General features: G+C 43.4%; 1 protein-coding gene across 11 annotated transcripts in view; it reads right to left on the bottom strand.

The window, feature by feature from the left end:
• The window catches only part of cep162 (centrosomal protein 162), an 82,168-nt gene extending 68,299 nt beyond the window's left edge, over window positions 1-13,869 (bottom strand). For 2 of the 11 annotated variants that reach the window (XM_042106343.1, XM_042106352.1), the window contains exons 1-4: window positions 13,428-13,868; window positions 12,822-12,921; window positions 12,306-12,450; window positions 1,393-1,566 (exon numbers count right to left, since the gene is read on the bottom strand). In XM_042106343.1, the coding sequence (XP_041962277.1) occupies window positions 1,393-1,566; window positions 12,306-12,450; window positions 12,822-12,881 (379 nt within the window). In that variant the 5' untranslated portion in view covers window positions 12,882-12,921; window positions 13,428-13,868. Of the gene's footprint in view, window positions 1-1,392; window positions 1,567-12,305; window positions 12,451-12,821; window positions 12,922-12,995; window positions 13,146-13,425 lie in introns of those variants that run through there. The other 9 variants (XM_042106348.1, XM_042106344.1, XM_042106349.1 and 6 more) reach the window with 9 other exon arrangements.
• Window positions 13,870-14,251: the final 382 nt, after the last annotated feature.

The raw sequence follows: 14,251 nt of genomic DNA, 5'->3' as shown, positions 1-14,251 counted from the left end.
ACACCTCTGCTAATGCCAAAGACAAACACCTCATTTCATAACCAAGCTGACATGCCAGTAGGAATCATTCCGAAATTGAATTGGCTTGTCCTTGGCTACTTCCTCCAAATTTCACGAGAAATCGATTCACGAGAGACGGGTAGTGTTGGCATAATCCTGCACACAGACAGACAGACCATCTAAACCCTAAAAAAATATCCTCTCTGGTGGAGGTGATGAAAAGCAAAGAAAGGATGTTTTTCACGAAACAGATGAGAACACATTTTCATGCATTCCGTTGAGAGCACACTCTTACAACACAGTGGTGCGCGGGCTTATCCCAATTAAGGGGCTTGCGGTGGCCTTCGGACGATATTTTAAATGATATCCGGGCCATTTACATAATGGCTTAAATCAACATCAACAATATTTTCTAAAATGTCGGGTTGAATTATAGGAGCAGGGGAGAGTGCAGGTGGCCCCTGAATGGACCCGTGCACGACTCTTACAATGGCCAGGAATACACTCTGAGGGAACTACAATGGCCAGGAATACACTCTGAGGGAACTACAATGGCCAGGGATACACTCTGAGGGAACTACAATGGCCACGAATACACTCAGAGGGAACTACAATGGCCAGGAATACACTCTGAGGGAACTACAATGGCCACGAATACACTCAGAGGGAACTACAATGGCCAGGAATACACTCTGAGGGAACTACAATGGCCACGAATACACTCAGAGGGAACTCTAAATATACTGTATGAGGCAAAAGGTGCACAAATCTAGCCATTGAGGTTGTCTGTGAAGGCCTGGAGTGAAAACATAATTTCACTTACAGCCCGCCAAAGATACCTACTGCTTCCTAGTAAGTCATTTTTTGTTTGATTAAAGGCTTTCCTACAACCGAAAAATTATTCATTCAATGAGTGAAAAATAATGTTTTGAGTTATTCTTTTTTCATTATGACTTCTACAAGATTTGCATGCTTAACCATAACTTGGCTCGGTAATGAGCAAACACAGGCAAACAAAATCTCTCATTTTGTCAAGTGATGTAAACGTAATGAATTCCATGATTAAGAGCTGGCAGAATCAGACACCAATTCAGGTTTAGCAACAATGAAATCAATTAAGATCAACCCAACATCATAATTTCTTTTTATGATGTTAGACTGCCTTAATACACGTGTGCCAATTGGTGCATAAGCAGGACCACCTCCGAAGTGTGAGATATATTATGAGAGCATTGAACTCAGACTTTGCTTCACATTGTGGAGTTCTTAGCTTCCACTGCATCCTATGTTACTTGTAATAACAAGACATTTGTCAGCGTCTTTCTATCCTGTACTTAACAGATGAAGATGGGATGGATGTGTGGACAATGAACGAACAGACAGATCTCTCACCATCAGGCTCCAGGCTGTCCCTGCTGAAAAAGCCAATTGCGGACCTCTCTGCCACTCCCAGTTCCCCCTCTTCATCTCCAGATGCTCGTCTCAGAGGCTTCTCCTCATCCTCCTCCTGGATAGGCTGGGACTTCCTCAGAGACTTCCGGAATGTTCTACCAGGGCCCAGCAAACCTGTGAAAACAGAGAACACGGTCTCACCAGAACAGAGAACAACTCGGGGTCTATAGCATCACACAGAACATCTTTTTGAAGAGTGAAGAGCTCGGATATGAAAACAAGGAGAGAGCTAGAAGGAAAAAGAGAGAAAAGAGATAGAAAGAAAGAAGGAGAGATACAGAAATACCGAAGGAGAGAAACAAAGAGACTGTCTGAGCAGAGACTGTTGTTTCACATCAGTGAAAAACACACTGACTTGGAAGCCTGTGATTGGCAGAGCTGAACAACTTCAAAGACCAGAAAATGCTGACATAACATGGCCGACAGGGACAGAGGACAAAATCCAGTGGGAACTCTAAAGGTTTCTCATTTGAGGGCAAAAAACAAAACAAAACAAAGCATAACATAAAATGAACCAAGCAAGCCCCAGTGACAGCACAACTTTTTGTCTCAGAGGACCTCAGACTATCAAATGCTTGTCAACTGGAAGAAATGATTCAGCCCCAGAGGAACATCTATGCCCAAAATTGCAACCATAAAAAGACATGGCATTACAAAACAAAAAACTCCAGACACTTAAAAAAAATCTGAAAACACTGCCTATCAAGCCAACCACAATAGAGATAAAGTAGGTTAGTTAGTGAGTTAGTAACTAAACAACAACCACAATTAACTCACAACACTGTACACTAAACTACAACTTAACTAGATTCTTATCTGTGGATGCTACTAAACACAACTGTTCTACTGTGGTTTAGTTTTCATCCCTCACCATCACTGCCCTCACTACCATCGCTCTCCACAAGTGCATCATGGGATGGGGTGTCTGTGATGGGGGGCAGGGCCTCCTGTTCAGATGCATTGTGAGAAGCGTAATGTCTGGGAGAACTGGTTGTTGATCCTGGCGTCCTGTCAGAGGAATCATGGGAAGCCAGGTGGCTTCTGCGTCTGGGTGCACTATAGGAGCTATTCTCAGAGGACACAGGTGATGCAGTTTGGGAACGGTGCTCCGAGGGCAGTGAACTCGCCAGTGCTGCTGATGCATTCTGGGAATTGTAGTGTGAGGCTGGCTGTGATCTAAGGGAGCCACTGGGAGACGCCACCGGTGCCTCCGGCCTGTCTGGACCTTCTTGGGAGGACTCAGGAGGAGGGCTGGGGGTTGCAACTGGAGGGCTGGGCCTCTGACGCATGGCTCTGGTGCGTGGTTTTGGGATAGGCTTAGTGAGCGCTTTCACTTGGAGCATTAAGCAACGCAGGAGGAGGTAGAGAAACAGGGTGAGGAAAAACAGAGAGGACAGAGCGTTAGAAAGTGAGCATGCAGCAAGGACCTTTTAAAGAGACTGTGTGGGTGAGGGAGGAAAGAGCAGCAGCAACACCTCAGTAGAAGAGATGACAAAAATGACTGAGTGGGTGAAATACCGGTACTACATTTGACTTCTGAGTAGGCTGCTTGCTCTGAAAGGGAAGGTTGTGGGTAATACTAATTACATAAGCAAAGCTGAAATAGTTCTAAACTACTTAACACCTACATAATCTACAATCTACATGAATTTATATCGGCCACCTTACAATAGCAAAAGTCTTCGCTTCACTGTGCAAAGGACATAAAAAGCACTGACCCATGGGTAGCCATTGGATCATTCTTTGTGAGAGGCAGCACATTGCAGGGACTACGGTTCACACTAAACTACGTGCCAGAGGGGAGCGGTGGAGAGCATAGGGCGCATAGGAAGTCTGTGGGAGTGGACAGGGCTGGTTCACTAGTGGGGAACAGCATGGCTGGTGGATGGGATACCCTCTGCTGGGTTCCTCTTGGGCTGACTCTCCTCCACACTGGGCTTTTGAGCTTTCAGAAACCTGCGCTTCACAGGCTCCTCTGACACACGATGAGAGCCAGGCGGACAGAGAGAGACACATAATAGATGATAGCAGATTATGAGCAACCGCAGAGAAAATGACACATACACACATGAGAAAAAAATGCAGAGAAGAGAAAAAAAAAGAAGAGACGGAATGTCCTGCGATGACTAAAAAAAGGACAAGGAAGACTCAGGCTAAGATGACCGCTGCAGTAATTAAACTGGCTGTGATGCCACAGATCAGAGTCCTGCAACGGGTCGGGTACCCAACGGATATCCGCATAAAAGTTGCTCAAACTGGTGCATTGTGATTGTGTATTCCCCTTAGGAAAAGCTGCCACCAGACCCACTGTGGCATCTGTGGCATCACAGCCAGTTTAATCACATGTCCCTAGCAAAACCAGCTGCTCTACCTAAGTGAAGTATATATGCATGTTTGTATGTGCGCAGTGCGGTCTTGATATTAAGCAGGCATCATCCAGGGTTGTCTCCACGGGAAATCAAACCTCACCACTCATTGTGAGTGTAGTGTATGTTTGCATCACTACAGAAGGCAGATAGCATACTACTAAAGCTGACAAAGTTGAACACATTTCACAGAAATGGAAAGAGAAATAGAAAAAAAGGAAAACATTGTGGTTAATGTGTTATTGCCAGAATAATCTCTCTCTCTCTCTCTCTCTCTCCATGTGCGGAGTGAGTGTTGGAGAGTGGCGTGAGTGCTTGAGCGTGAGTGGAATCTCTTTGAAACTGTCTTTCTAACTTCTAACTTTTGTGCGTCTTATTTCCGTGTTTTCCTGTTTTTTGTATTTAGCGCTAACTCTTTAGTTTTTAGTTTTAGTTTTTTTAGTTTGCGTTTTTTTGTAGTTTGCTCTCCCGCTGAGTCTGCGGCTCCTGTTTGGAGCGTGACTGCTGCGGGAACAATGGATTTCGATAATTTAACGAGACAGCATGGTGTGAGAATTGTTTGTTCCGCAAGTGTTGAAGAATGTAGTTTGGCGGTGGGTCACGTTGTTGGCCATGAACATGTTAAATCGGCCTCTCGCATGAACAATGCGATTGTGATTTTTCTTGGTACAGTTGCAAAAGCAAGGGAGGTAGTTGCGACAGGTGTAGAAATAAATAACACGCTGACGCCTGTACTCCCTCTCAGTTGCCCATCTAAGAAAGAGATAATTTTTTAATGTTCCACCTTTCATTAAAGATGAACTGATTGAACAGGAGTTACAGTGGTTCGGCCGGCTGGTTTCATCTATAAGGAAGATTTCCCTGGGTTGTAAATCGCCCCTTTTGAAACATGTGGTGTCGTTTAGAAGGCAGGTGTATATGGTGCTAAATGACTGTGAGCCAGAGCTTAATCTGGTGCTTAAATTTAAAATTGGTGGTTTTGAGTATGTGGTTTTTGCTACATCGGACTCAGCCCTGAAGTGTTTTCACTGTGGAGGTGTGGGTCATGTCGTTCGAGACTGCCCAAGACACAAGAGTGACAGTGCAGGTCAGCCAGCGACTGGCTTGGCTGAACCGAGTGAGGGTTCCCCTTCAACTCGTCCCCAATCCGCAAGTGGCTTGGCTGATCCAGTTGTGAATGATTCTTCCACGACTCGCCCCCCGTCCGCTGACGGTCTGTCATCGGAGCGAATTGGGGTGGACGACGTTGGGGTGGATAGTGGCCCATCTGGGGCAGAGCTAGTTGAATTTGGTCCTGTGGCCACACATGATTCTGTGGCCGTAGATGGCACCTCTCCGGTGGCTGATTTAATTGATGCCTGCGTGACAGTGAATGACCTGATAAATAAGGAGCTTGCCGCGTTAAGTGGGAGTAATACGGTGCATAGGCCTTTAGAGGACATTTGTTTTGATGATGGCGTTGGAGCTTCGGGCTCACAGGCGTCTGTGCAAGATGTTGAAATGGTCCCATTTAAAATCCCGGTAAAGAGAAAGAGTGAGCAGGAGGAGGGGAACGCTAGTAAGGCAAAGAGGGAAGAGGTGCGCCCGACTGATGACGGCGACAATGAGTCTGTTTTCTCTGACATGTCGGACTGCTCGTTGGGAGACCTCGCCGCATCTGGTGAGGGGCTACCAATGCAGCATAAAGCAGAAGACATAAGCCGCTTTCTACGTGATACGAAAGGGCTGCGTAACGTTCAGGTTGAACAGTACTTTTCTGATTGCGGTTAATTTATTAATGATGTTTCCCGTCTGATAAGTGAGCGTGCTTTTACTAATAAGGAGACTGCGCGCCTCCGAAAGGACTGACAAAGCTTAGGAGACAGGTACGGGAGTCGTCTTCCCCGCCCCCGGTGACATCAGTATGATGAATACGTTTCGAGCCTGCACCCTGAATTTAAACGGTGCACGGGACAAAGCGAAGAGGTTAACTTTCTTTGACTTCATCACCCTGAAACAGGCGGATGTTATGTTAGTGCAAGAAACTCATAGTGACAATGTTAACGAGGTGGAATGGAGGAGGGAATGGGATGGCCAAATTGTTTTTAAGTCATAAATCCTCTGTAAGCGGAGGTGTGGCGATTTTATTCTCAAAATTGTCCATACCTCTTTCTTGCCACGTAGAGGAAGTAGTTCCAGGCCGACTTTTGACAGTCAGGGCCGTTTTTGATGACTGTAATGTTTGTTATAAATGTGTATGCACCAACGAATGGGGCAGAGAGGGTGCGTTTTTTTAGTAAACTTGATGAGGTGTTCAGTGACCTGGATCCGGACAGTCTTGTTTTTATGGGTGGTGATTTTAATTGCACTGTTGATGATCGATTGGATAGGAATCACTTGGAACCTCATACTCCCTCACAGCTGGCAGTACGACAGTTGATTAATACCCATGATCTGCAGGACACATGGAGAACTTTGCATCAGAACACCAGACAGTACACATGGACTCATAGTAGAGAGAATTATATTTCCTTAGCTCGTTTGGATAGAATTTACATTTTCAGGCAGCATCTCAATAGTTTAGTATCATGTCATATTTTGCCAACTGGTTTTTCTGATCATTTTGCTGTAGTTTGCAGTGTGAGAATTAAGGCTTTTAGGCCTGGGAGTGCATATTGGTGTTTTAATACTTCACTTTTAGTGGATGACCATTTCAAGGAGACTTATGTTTTTTTGGGGGATTTTTAGCCTACAAAAAAGCTCTTTTTCCTCCTTGCGGGAATGGTGGGACCATGGCAAGGTTCAGATTAAGCTTTTCTGCCAACAGTATACCTTAAGCGTTACTAAGGATATCATTCTCTCACTTCAAGGTTTAGAACATGATATCTTGAACTTGCAGAAGTCTGGGATGTCCACGGAGCAGTTTCAGCTCTTGGAGGAGAAGAAGGGCAGACTTACTGACCTACTGGGTGTCAGGGCACAGGGTGCGCTTGTACGCTCTCGCTTTCAGAGCGTTACCCTGATGGATGCTCCGTCCAGGTTTTTCTTTAATTGGGAACGAAAAAATGGTCAGAGTAGGTTGATACATAGTTTGAGGTCTGAATCGGGCCAGGACCTGTCTGAGCCTGCTCAGATTCGTAACTATGCGAGACTGTTTTACTCTAAGCTGTATGACTGTGAGTTAGTGTCGGGTGATATCCTGTCCAGCTCTTTCTTTACTGGACTGCCCAAAGTGGCGAAAGAGTGTTATGCTGCACTTGACATGACTCTTACGCTCCCAGAGCTTGAAAAGGCCCTTATGGGCATGGCCAGTGGTAAGTCTCCTGGGATTGATGGGTTACCCATTGAGTTCTATAAAGTCTTTTGGTCCTGCATTGGGGAGGATCTCCTGGCAATGCTGCGGGAGAGCCTGGAGGAGGGGTGTTTGCCCCTTAGCTGCCGCAGGGCAGTTATCACCCTTTTGCCCAAGAAAGGTGACCTGCGGGACATTAGGAACTGGCGTCCTGTGTCCTTATTATGTTCAGACATGAAAATTCTGTCCAAGGCTTTAGCTTTGAGGCTGAGGGAGGTAATTGGTCAGGTGGTCCACAATGATCAATCCTACTGTATACCTGAGCGGTCTATTTTTGACAATCTGAATGTGGTAAGGGACTTGTGGGATGTCTCGCATGATCTGGGTATCGATATGGGGTTGATTTCCTTGGATCAGCAAAAGGCCTTCGACCGTGTGGAGCATGACTTTTTGTGGGCCGCCTTAGCGTCCTTTGGTTTTAGTCCCGTTTTTATGAATATGGTGAAAGCTCTTTATTGTAATATTGAAAGTGTGCTGAAAGTGAATGGGGGTCTGAGTGCTCCTTTCAGAGTCAAGAGAGGGGTCAGGCAGGGGTGCCCAATGTCTGGCATGTTGTACTCTCTTGCCATTGAACCGCTGCTTCACAACCTTCGTGCTGTTTTGGGGGGTGTTCTTTTGCCTCATTGTAATGATCGTTTCTTTTTGTCTGCTTATGCAGATGATGTGACTGTGTTTGTTAATGGTAAAGATGATGTAATTATGTTAAATAAAACTGTTTTGGATTTTCAACATGTATCATCTGCGAAGGTGAACTGGGGAAAGAGTGAAGCCATTTGGTTTGGGGAGTGGGAGGAGAGGTGCTCGGGGTTGCCTGGTGGGCTGGTGTGGAAAAGAGAAGGGTTTAAGTATTTGGGTGTTTTTTTGGGTAATGACATTTTTGTCCAAAAGAACTGGGAAGGGGTCTTGGATAAGGTGAAAGGCCGCCTGGGGAAATGGAAGTGGCTACTTCCCCAACTGTCATATAGGGGGCGGGCACTTATAATAAACAATCTAGTGGCCTCTGCGTTATGGCATAAACTTGCCTGTATGGAACCCCCTGCTGGACTACTGGAAAGCTTGCAGAGGGAAGTGGTGAACTTTTTTTGGGACAAACTGCACTGGGTCCCACAAGCAGTTCTTTTTCTCTCAAAGGATGATGGGGGACAAGGACTCGTCAGCCTGTCTAGCAGGAGGGACACGTATCGATTTCAGTTTGTCCAGCGGCTGCTCACTGCTTCGACTACTGTGGCCTGGAGGCCGCTGGCTCACACTATCTTGTGTAGAGTAAGTGCGCTGGGCCTGGACACGGTTCTGTTTCAAATGGACAGTGAGCAACTTGAGTTTAATGGACTACCACCTTTCTACAAAAGTCTTTTTAGGGTTTGGGGACTTTTTACCCGTCAGTGGGCTGGAGGGTTATCCTCTGTTCACTGGCTACTTGAGGAGCCGATTGTGTTGGGGTCACGTTTTGATGTTTTGTGTGATTTTCCTGGTCTCACAGCCTTGCTTTTTGAGAAGAGAGCCCTGCAACTCCTGCAAATTGTTGACGGGGCAGGTTGCAATTTCCAGAATGTTAAGGCGGTAGCCTCCTTTTTGGGTCTGAGGGGTATGTGAAGTGATTTCTTGATAAGCTTAATGGGGTCCTGAGTTGCCAGGAGAAAAGTCTTTTGGAGGACTGGGACAAGGGTAATGTTCTTTGTGACGATAGGGATGTTTTTCCAACAGTTTTATTTTCACCTGCTTTGCTAGAATGTGGTCATGCTAGTCCACTGCTAGTTTCTGGGGACCAGGACAGTATTGTTTTGTGTTCAGCTAGTGGGAAAGTTCTGTACAACAAAGAACTGTCTGGTGAAGGTGTTGCACAAAACCACTCTCAGGGGTAGGATGGACAATGTTTGGAGGGATAGGTTGGGCATTGATGATTAAATGAAACCTGTGTGGAGAGTGATTTACAAGTCCCCACTGACCAAAAGAACTGGGGATCTTCAGTGGAGGATCTTGCATGATGCTCTTGCTGTTAATGCTTTGTTATCTGTGATAAATCCTGCACTGAGTGACATGTGTCCTTTTTTGTTCTGACAGGGAGACTATTTATCACTGTTTTATGGATTGCAATGGGCTTTCCCCTTTATTTTGTGTGTTGAGCCTTTTGTTTTTTTCTATGGGAACAAGGTTCACAAAGCAAGGTTTTATACTTGGTTTTCTTTATAATCAGAGACAGAAGTCAAAGTGTGAACTCATCAATTTCATTAATGGCCAGGCGAAGCTGGCTATTTATCTAAGCAGGAAAAACAAGGTGCAGCAGAAAGCTGGAGATGATGTTGCAGTTTTCAAGAATTTAGTCAAGTCGAGTCACTATTGACTTTTATTTGTATAGATTAACAAGGGCAATTGATGTTTTCAAGGACAAATGGTGTTGTGTTGGTGCGCTGTGCTCTGTAACAAATGATGAGCTTTCTTTTGCCCCTTTTTTGACATGAGTGACTCATGACCTGTTATTGTTTTTGTTTTTTCTGTTTGTTTGTTATTTTTGTAGACTGATCTGTTAGTGGTGCTTATGGTTATTGTACAATAAAGCTTGTTAAAATTCCAAAAAATTCTCTCTCTCTCTCTCTCTCTCTCTCTCTCTCTCTCTCTCTCTAGGTTTGAGGATGGTGCCCTCAAGTGGATAAACACTCAAACTACACTACACTCCTGGGGGGTATTCCATCAACCTCGCTAATGAAGGCGGCGCTTAACAGAAATAGCCTGGCTTGAACTAGCGTAGACTTTCACTTGGGGCTGAAGCCGTTCCATTAACTCAAGTTAGCGGCATCTTGGCCTCGTTTATTTAAGCGAGGTTTAGTTCAGCTTCATCTCTGCTCGTGCACGAGGTAGAAAAGTAGGCCAAAACAGTAGATTGACGAAAAGACGATATATGTCGTAAAATTAAGACAATACTAGATGATTTCTGTTCGATAGGCAAGCGCCATCTACAGGATTTCCATCGAAAGTCATCAAATTTAACATCAAGAGAAAAAAATAGATTGCCTACAGAAATTGGAGAATAATGAAAGCATACATTTAAAACAACAATGCTAATGGTTTGAAATCAATTGCGAGTTTGATTGGCTTCACTCTTGAACACATAGACTATAGCCTACAGTCTATGCTTAAACAAAACGAGTGAATGAATAAATAGTATAAACTCAAAAACAATTTTGCCATATATTCAAAACTATAGCCTACGTTCTTATATTAAAATAGTTCACTCCAAATTATTGTCTAGGTGTAGGTGGTCATAAAATAAATTAGTATCAACATAATAGCCTGTCTCCCATAAGTCCCAAAGTGTTTGAAATAAAATTATCTGAAATGCAATGGCTTTCAATTCAATTTATGCCTAGTTTTTGATCTGTGTGGCACACAGTTGATTTGACATTCATGAACAATCGTCGACACATGAAGCAGTTTTAATTATTCGCTGCCTAGGCTACAGAATAATTATCCTTTGGCTTGCATCAGATATAATACGTCACTGAACAGCCTACCAAATGTGCATGACCCTTTATCAGCAGTAGACATATGTCTTTCATCAAAGATTATAACTAAAAATGCCATCATCAAGGTGATAAACAATGTAGCCTTAATACTTCGTATGGGAAGCGAACCTGCGAACACGCAAGAATGTAATTCCTTTCCTATACCGTCTCGCTGCACGTTACACCACCACCGAACGTAAGTGACGCAGAGTAGCACGATTCCTAGAACCACACGCATGTGAAGTTAAAACATGTTTAATCGTATAATCTTCATCCATTCTTTGGAGGTAGTGAATGTGTAAATCCATGCTTGGTGCACTGTTGGAAAAAAAAATTTCTATAGGCCTACTTCTATTTTTGAAGTTGTAGGCTACAGGTGACGAGAGCACAGGTTGACGGAACCATCTTTTTTGACTCGTTTTCCGACTGATTGGGTTTTTTTTGCAACACAGCTTAATTTAGCTTGAAAGTTAACCTGCTACGGAGCATGTTAGTTCTGTGGCATAAATTCCCATGGTTACCAAGCTGGGATTCACGTTAACCTCATTAATGGAACGGACTTCTCACTAAAATTAGCGAGACTTATCGAAATAAGCCAGGTTTGGCCTTTAGCGAGGTTGATGGAATACCCCCCTGGGCACCACTGGGCAAAAACAAATATTCTTTAGCACAAACATCAAGGCTTTTGAGGGCAGCAACAGGTGCACCATGGTGTTGGAGGTGCAAACAAAAGTTGCCTTGCCATTGAGATAATATAGATGGGAGCAGGCTCAATGATTTATTAGTATAATGAAAGAACAGCTTAACATCCATCGGAGGCACCCAATGTTGAGTTACTGTAGTCTAGATTGTTTAACGTTAATTACTCCTGAAATGATGCTTGCTCTTTGTTTGTGCCAGTGTAAATAAATGTATGGTGTAAGTCACTTCAGGAAAGAATAATCATGTGATGGAAATTAAAGATGGGGGCTCAAAATAATCGTACCCGTAGGTTGCAGACTGGCCTGCCCCTGTTTGTACCCATTAATTTATTAATGCTGATGTTAAGTCTCAACAGCAGCATACCACCATTCTCAATATATGAACCGATAAAACAACCTACCAACCATAGTATGAATAAATTGTAATGTGATCTAAGTGTAGTATTTCAAGATTTGATATTCGGGGTGTCTATCCAAAATAAGGTTTCTAAGTTAACTCATGGTCAATCAAACAAAACCTTGTCAGTCAATCTGTAACTTATCTTTCAGTCCACAAAGCTTCAACTTACAATAGCCTGCTATAGTACTGGGTTAGAATGTAATATATACACATATCCTAAAACCCAGCGATAAAACAGTGCATATCAACTGATATCAAAGATGATTTTCTGCAGACATTTTAATGCATCTCCGATTTTGATTGCACCTTGAATAACATAGCACAGAGTTTTGAGTGGTCTATAAAAATACTCTGAGCAATAAAACTGAGAATTAGACCAGTCAACCCTTTAAAACCACAAAACAGTGCTTTCAATAAATAAACAATAAATGTACAGTGAAGAAAATAATGTTCATTTTTTCAATCCAAGCATATTAAACTGATTAGCTGACATGCTCTACAACTGTGTTTATGGTGAGAATGCAGACAAAGGATCATTTCCTGTTCAACACTCACCAAAATCATCATTGTCGTCATCCTGCCACCAAGGCCGAGCAGGAGTTGTCTTCTGCCTCTCTGCCCTTGGTGGTGGTGGTTTGCCCAGGCTGTCTAGCACGCTGGGGACCTTAGAGCCTAACTCCACAGAGTCATCAGACACAGACTGATAAGGCAAAAGAAAACAGAAGACAGGTGTAAGACCGCTATGTCATTTCCTATCTGTAGGCGTCACAAACACAGGTACAGTATAACACTCAACATGTGATTACATAAGACAGGGTAAAACCTAATTAGTAATTTGTTAAAATGGTAATGTAGTTTTTCCACACAAACAGTTTGTATTCAAGACTAAGTGACATCAATGCATCACCCTTACCTACAGAAAAAAGTGCACTTAAGGTTATTTGAAGACGTCTCTAAAATCAGCAGTGGATTCTGAAATCTAAAGGCTCTAAATGTAGTGAATCTGAATGTATTCAGCAGGACAACTGCTAGGTGAAGGTAACGTAAGGTGTGGTTTCATTCAAGCCTTACCTCTTTCAGAAACTGTTCAAACTGAAGGTCCAACTCTTCTTTGGTCAGGCGACGAGACATGATGCTCCAAGTTAGTCACAGCCTGCCTGCCTGCCTATACCTAGTGGAAGTTATCAAACTGTTAATTAAAATGGTCAAGACATCAACTGGACTTCTTAACCTGCCCAAACCTACCAGTTGTTATGCAGCACAGATAGCAGGATAGCTTAGGTTAGCTACTGACTTGTACCCCCACCAGCTGGGATGTATTAGGACCTTAGTTTAAACTGCCAGTGACACGCCATAGAAAATGGGATTAGACTAGCATTGACAGCTAGGTAGCTGGCCATCTGGGTATGGTTAGTTAGCACAAGCATAACGTTACTTAGCTAGAACTATGTAGCTAGATAATGCTATACCCGCCTGTCTGGTCGTTGTCATGGTAGTCAAGGAAGCTAAGGGAAAAGGAGGAAGCTATCAGAGAATGTCTAGACGGGCTCTGAAGCTATCGATAACGTTACACTTCTTAAGGAATAAAACATTTTACTGTCTATAGCACTGCTACATAAAACCGAATGTGTTTAGGCAACTGGTTATGCTTAAATGCTATAGATACACGACACTTACATTAGCAGGTTGCACTTCTGTTCCTAAGTCTCGAGTAACATCGCCACCTAAGGTTAATGTTGTTGACACAACGTTAGCATGTTACTGATGCAAACTGTTGTAAACACATGTAACGAAAGTTAATTTCACTGATTTTGCAGACTGGGTTCCAACAAATTGACGTTAACTAATTTAACGTTGACGCCTGTCAACTTTGGAAAACACTAACGTTAAGCTTCCTACCTCAAAATATTATGAACTTACTAGTAGATAAACGTAATAGAGAAACGAAAACGTACTGAACAAAACGACTATCAATATATCTTAATCGCGATTTTTATGAAACCAGTCGATGTGAACCCTCTTTTATCAGTTTCTTACAATCACACAGCTAGCTAACGTTAACTGTCTGCACTTTCTTTCAGAACGCTAGTTTCCCTTTCCCGCGACATAAAGCGGGACTCAGCTGAATGTTTATTGGTTGAACTGCGTCAGAGAGAACAAGAAAGAGATTGGCTGTTGGTGGATTGCAGAAGCCGGGGCACACTAGTGTGCCGTGAGAGATCATCAGGTGTGCCGCAGAAAATTACAAAAATGTCACTCACTGGTCCAGAAAAGCAACTGTTGCATCAAAGACTTTATAACCACATGCTCTCATTGATTGTATGATTACACTATTTGTGGTATGCAGGCATTGTACAACGGGGGCCCCATATCCAGTATTCGGGCATTTTTCAGATTTCGGGCCTATTTGGGTTACTGAAATTTTGAAAAATAAAATTCAAAATTGTACTAATTGGTATGCATCAAGTTATCAGTCATTTTAATAGGAGTAACCTTGTGAG

The sequence above is a fragment of the Alosa sapidissima genome, chromosome 10 (genome assembly GCF_018492685.1).
Source record: "Alosa sapidissima isolate fAloSap1 chromosome 10, fAloSap1.pri, whole genome shotgun sequence".
Classification (NCBI taxonomy): Eukaryota; Metazoa; Chordata; class Actinopteri; order Clupeiformes; family Clupeidae; genus Alosa; species Alosa sapidissima.
The sequence above is the reverse complement of the archived record's forward strand: the minus strand, read 5'-3'. Positions and strand labels throughout refer to the sequence as shown.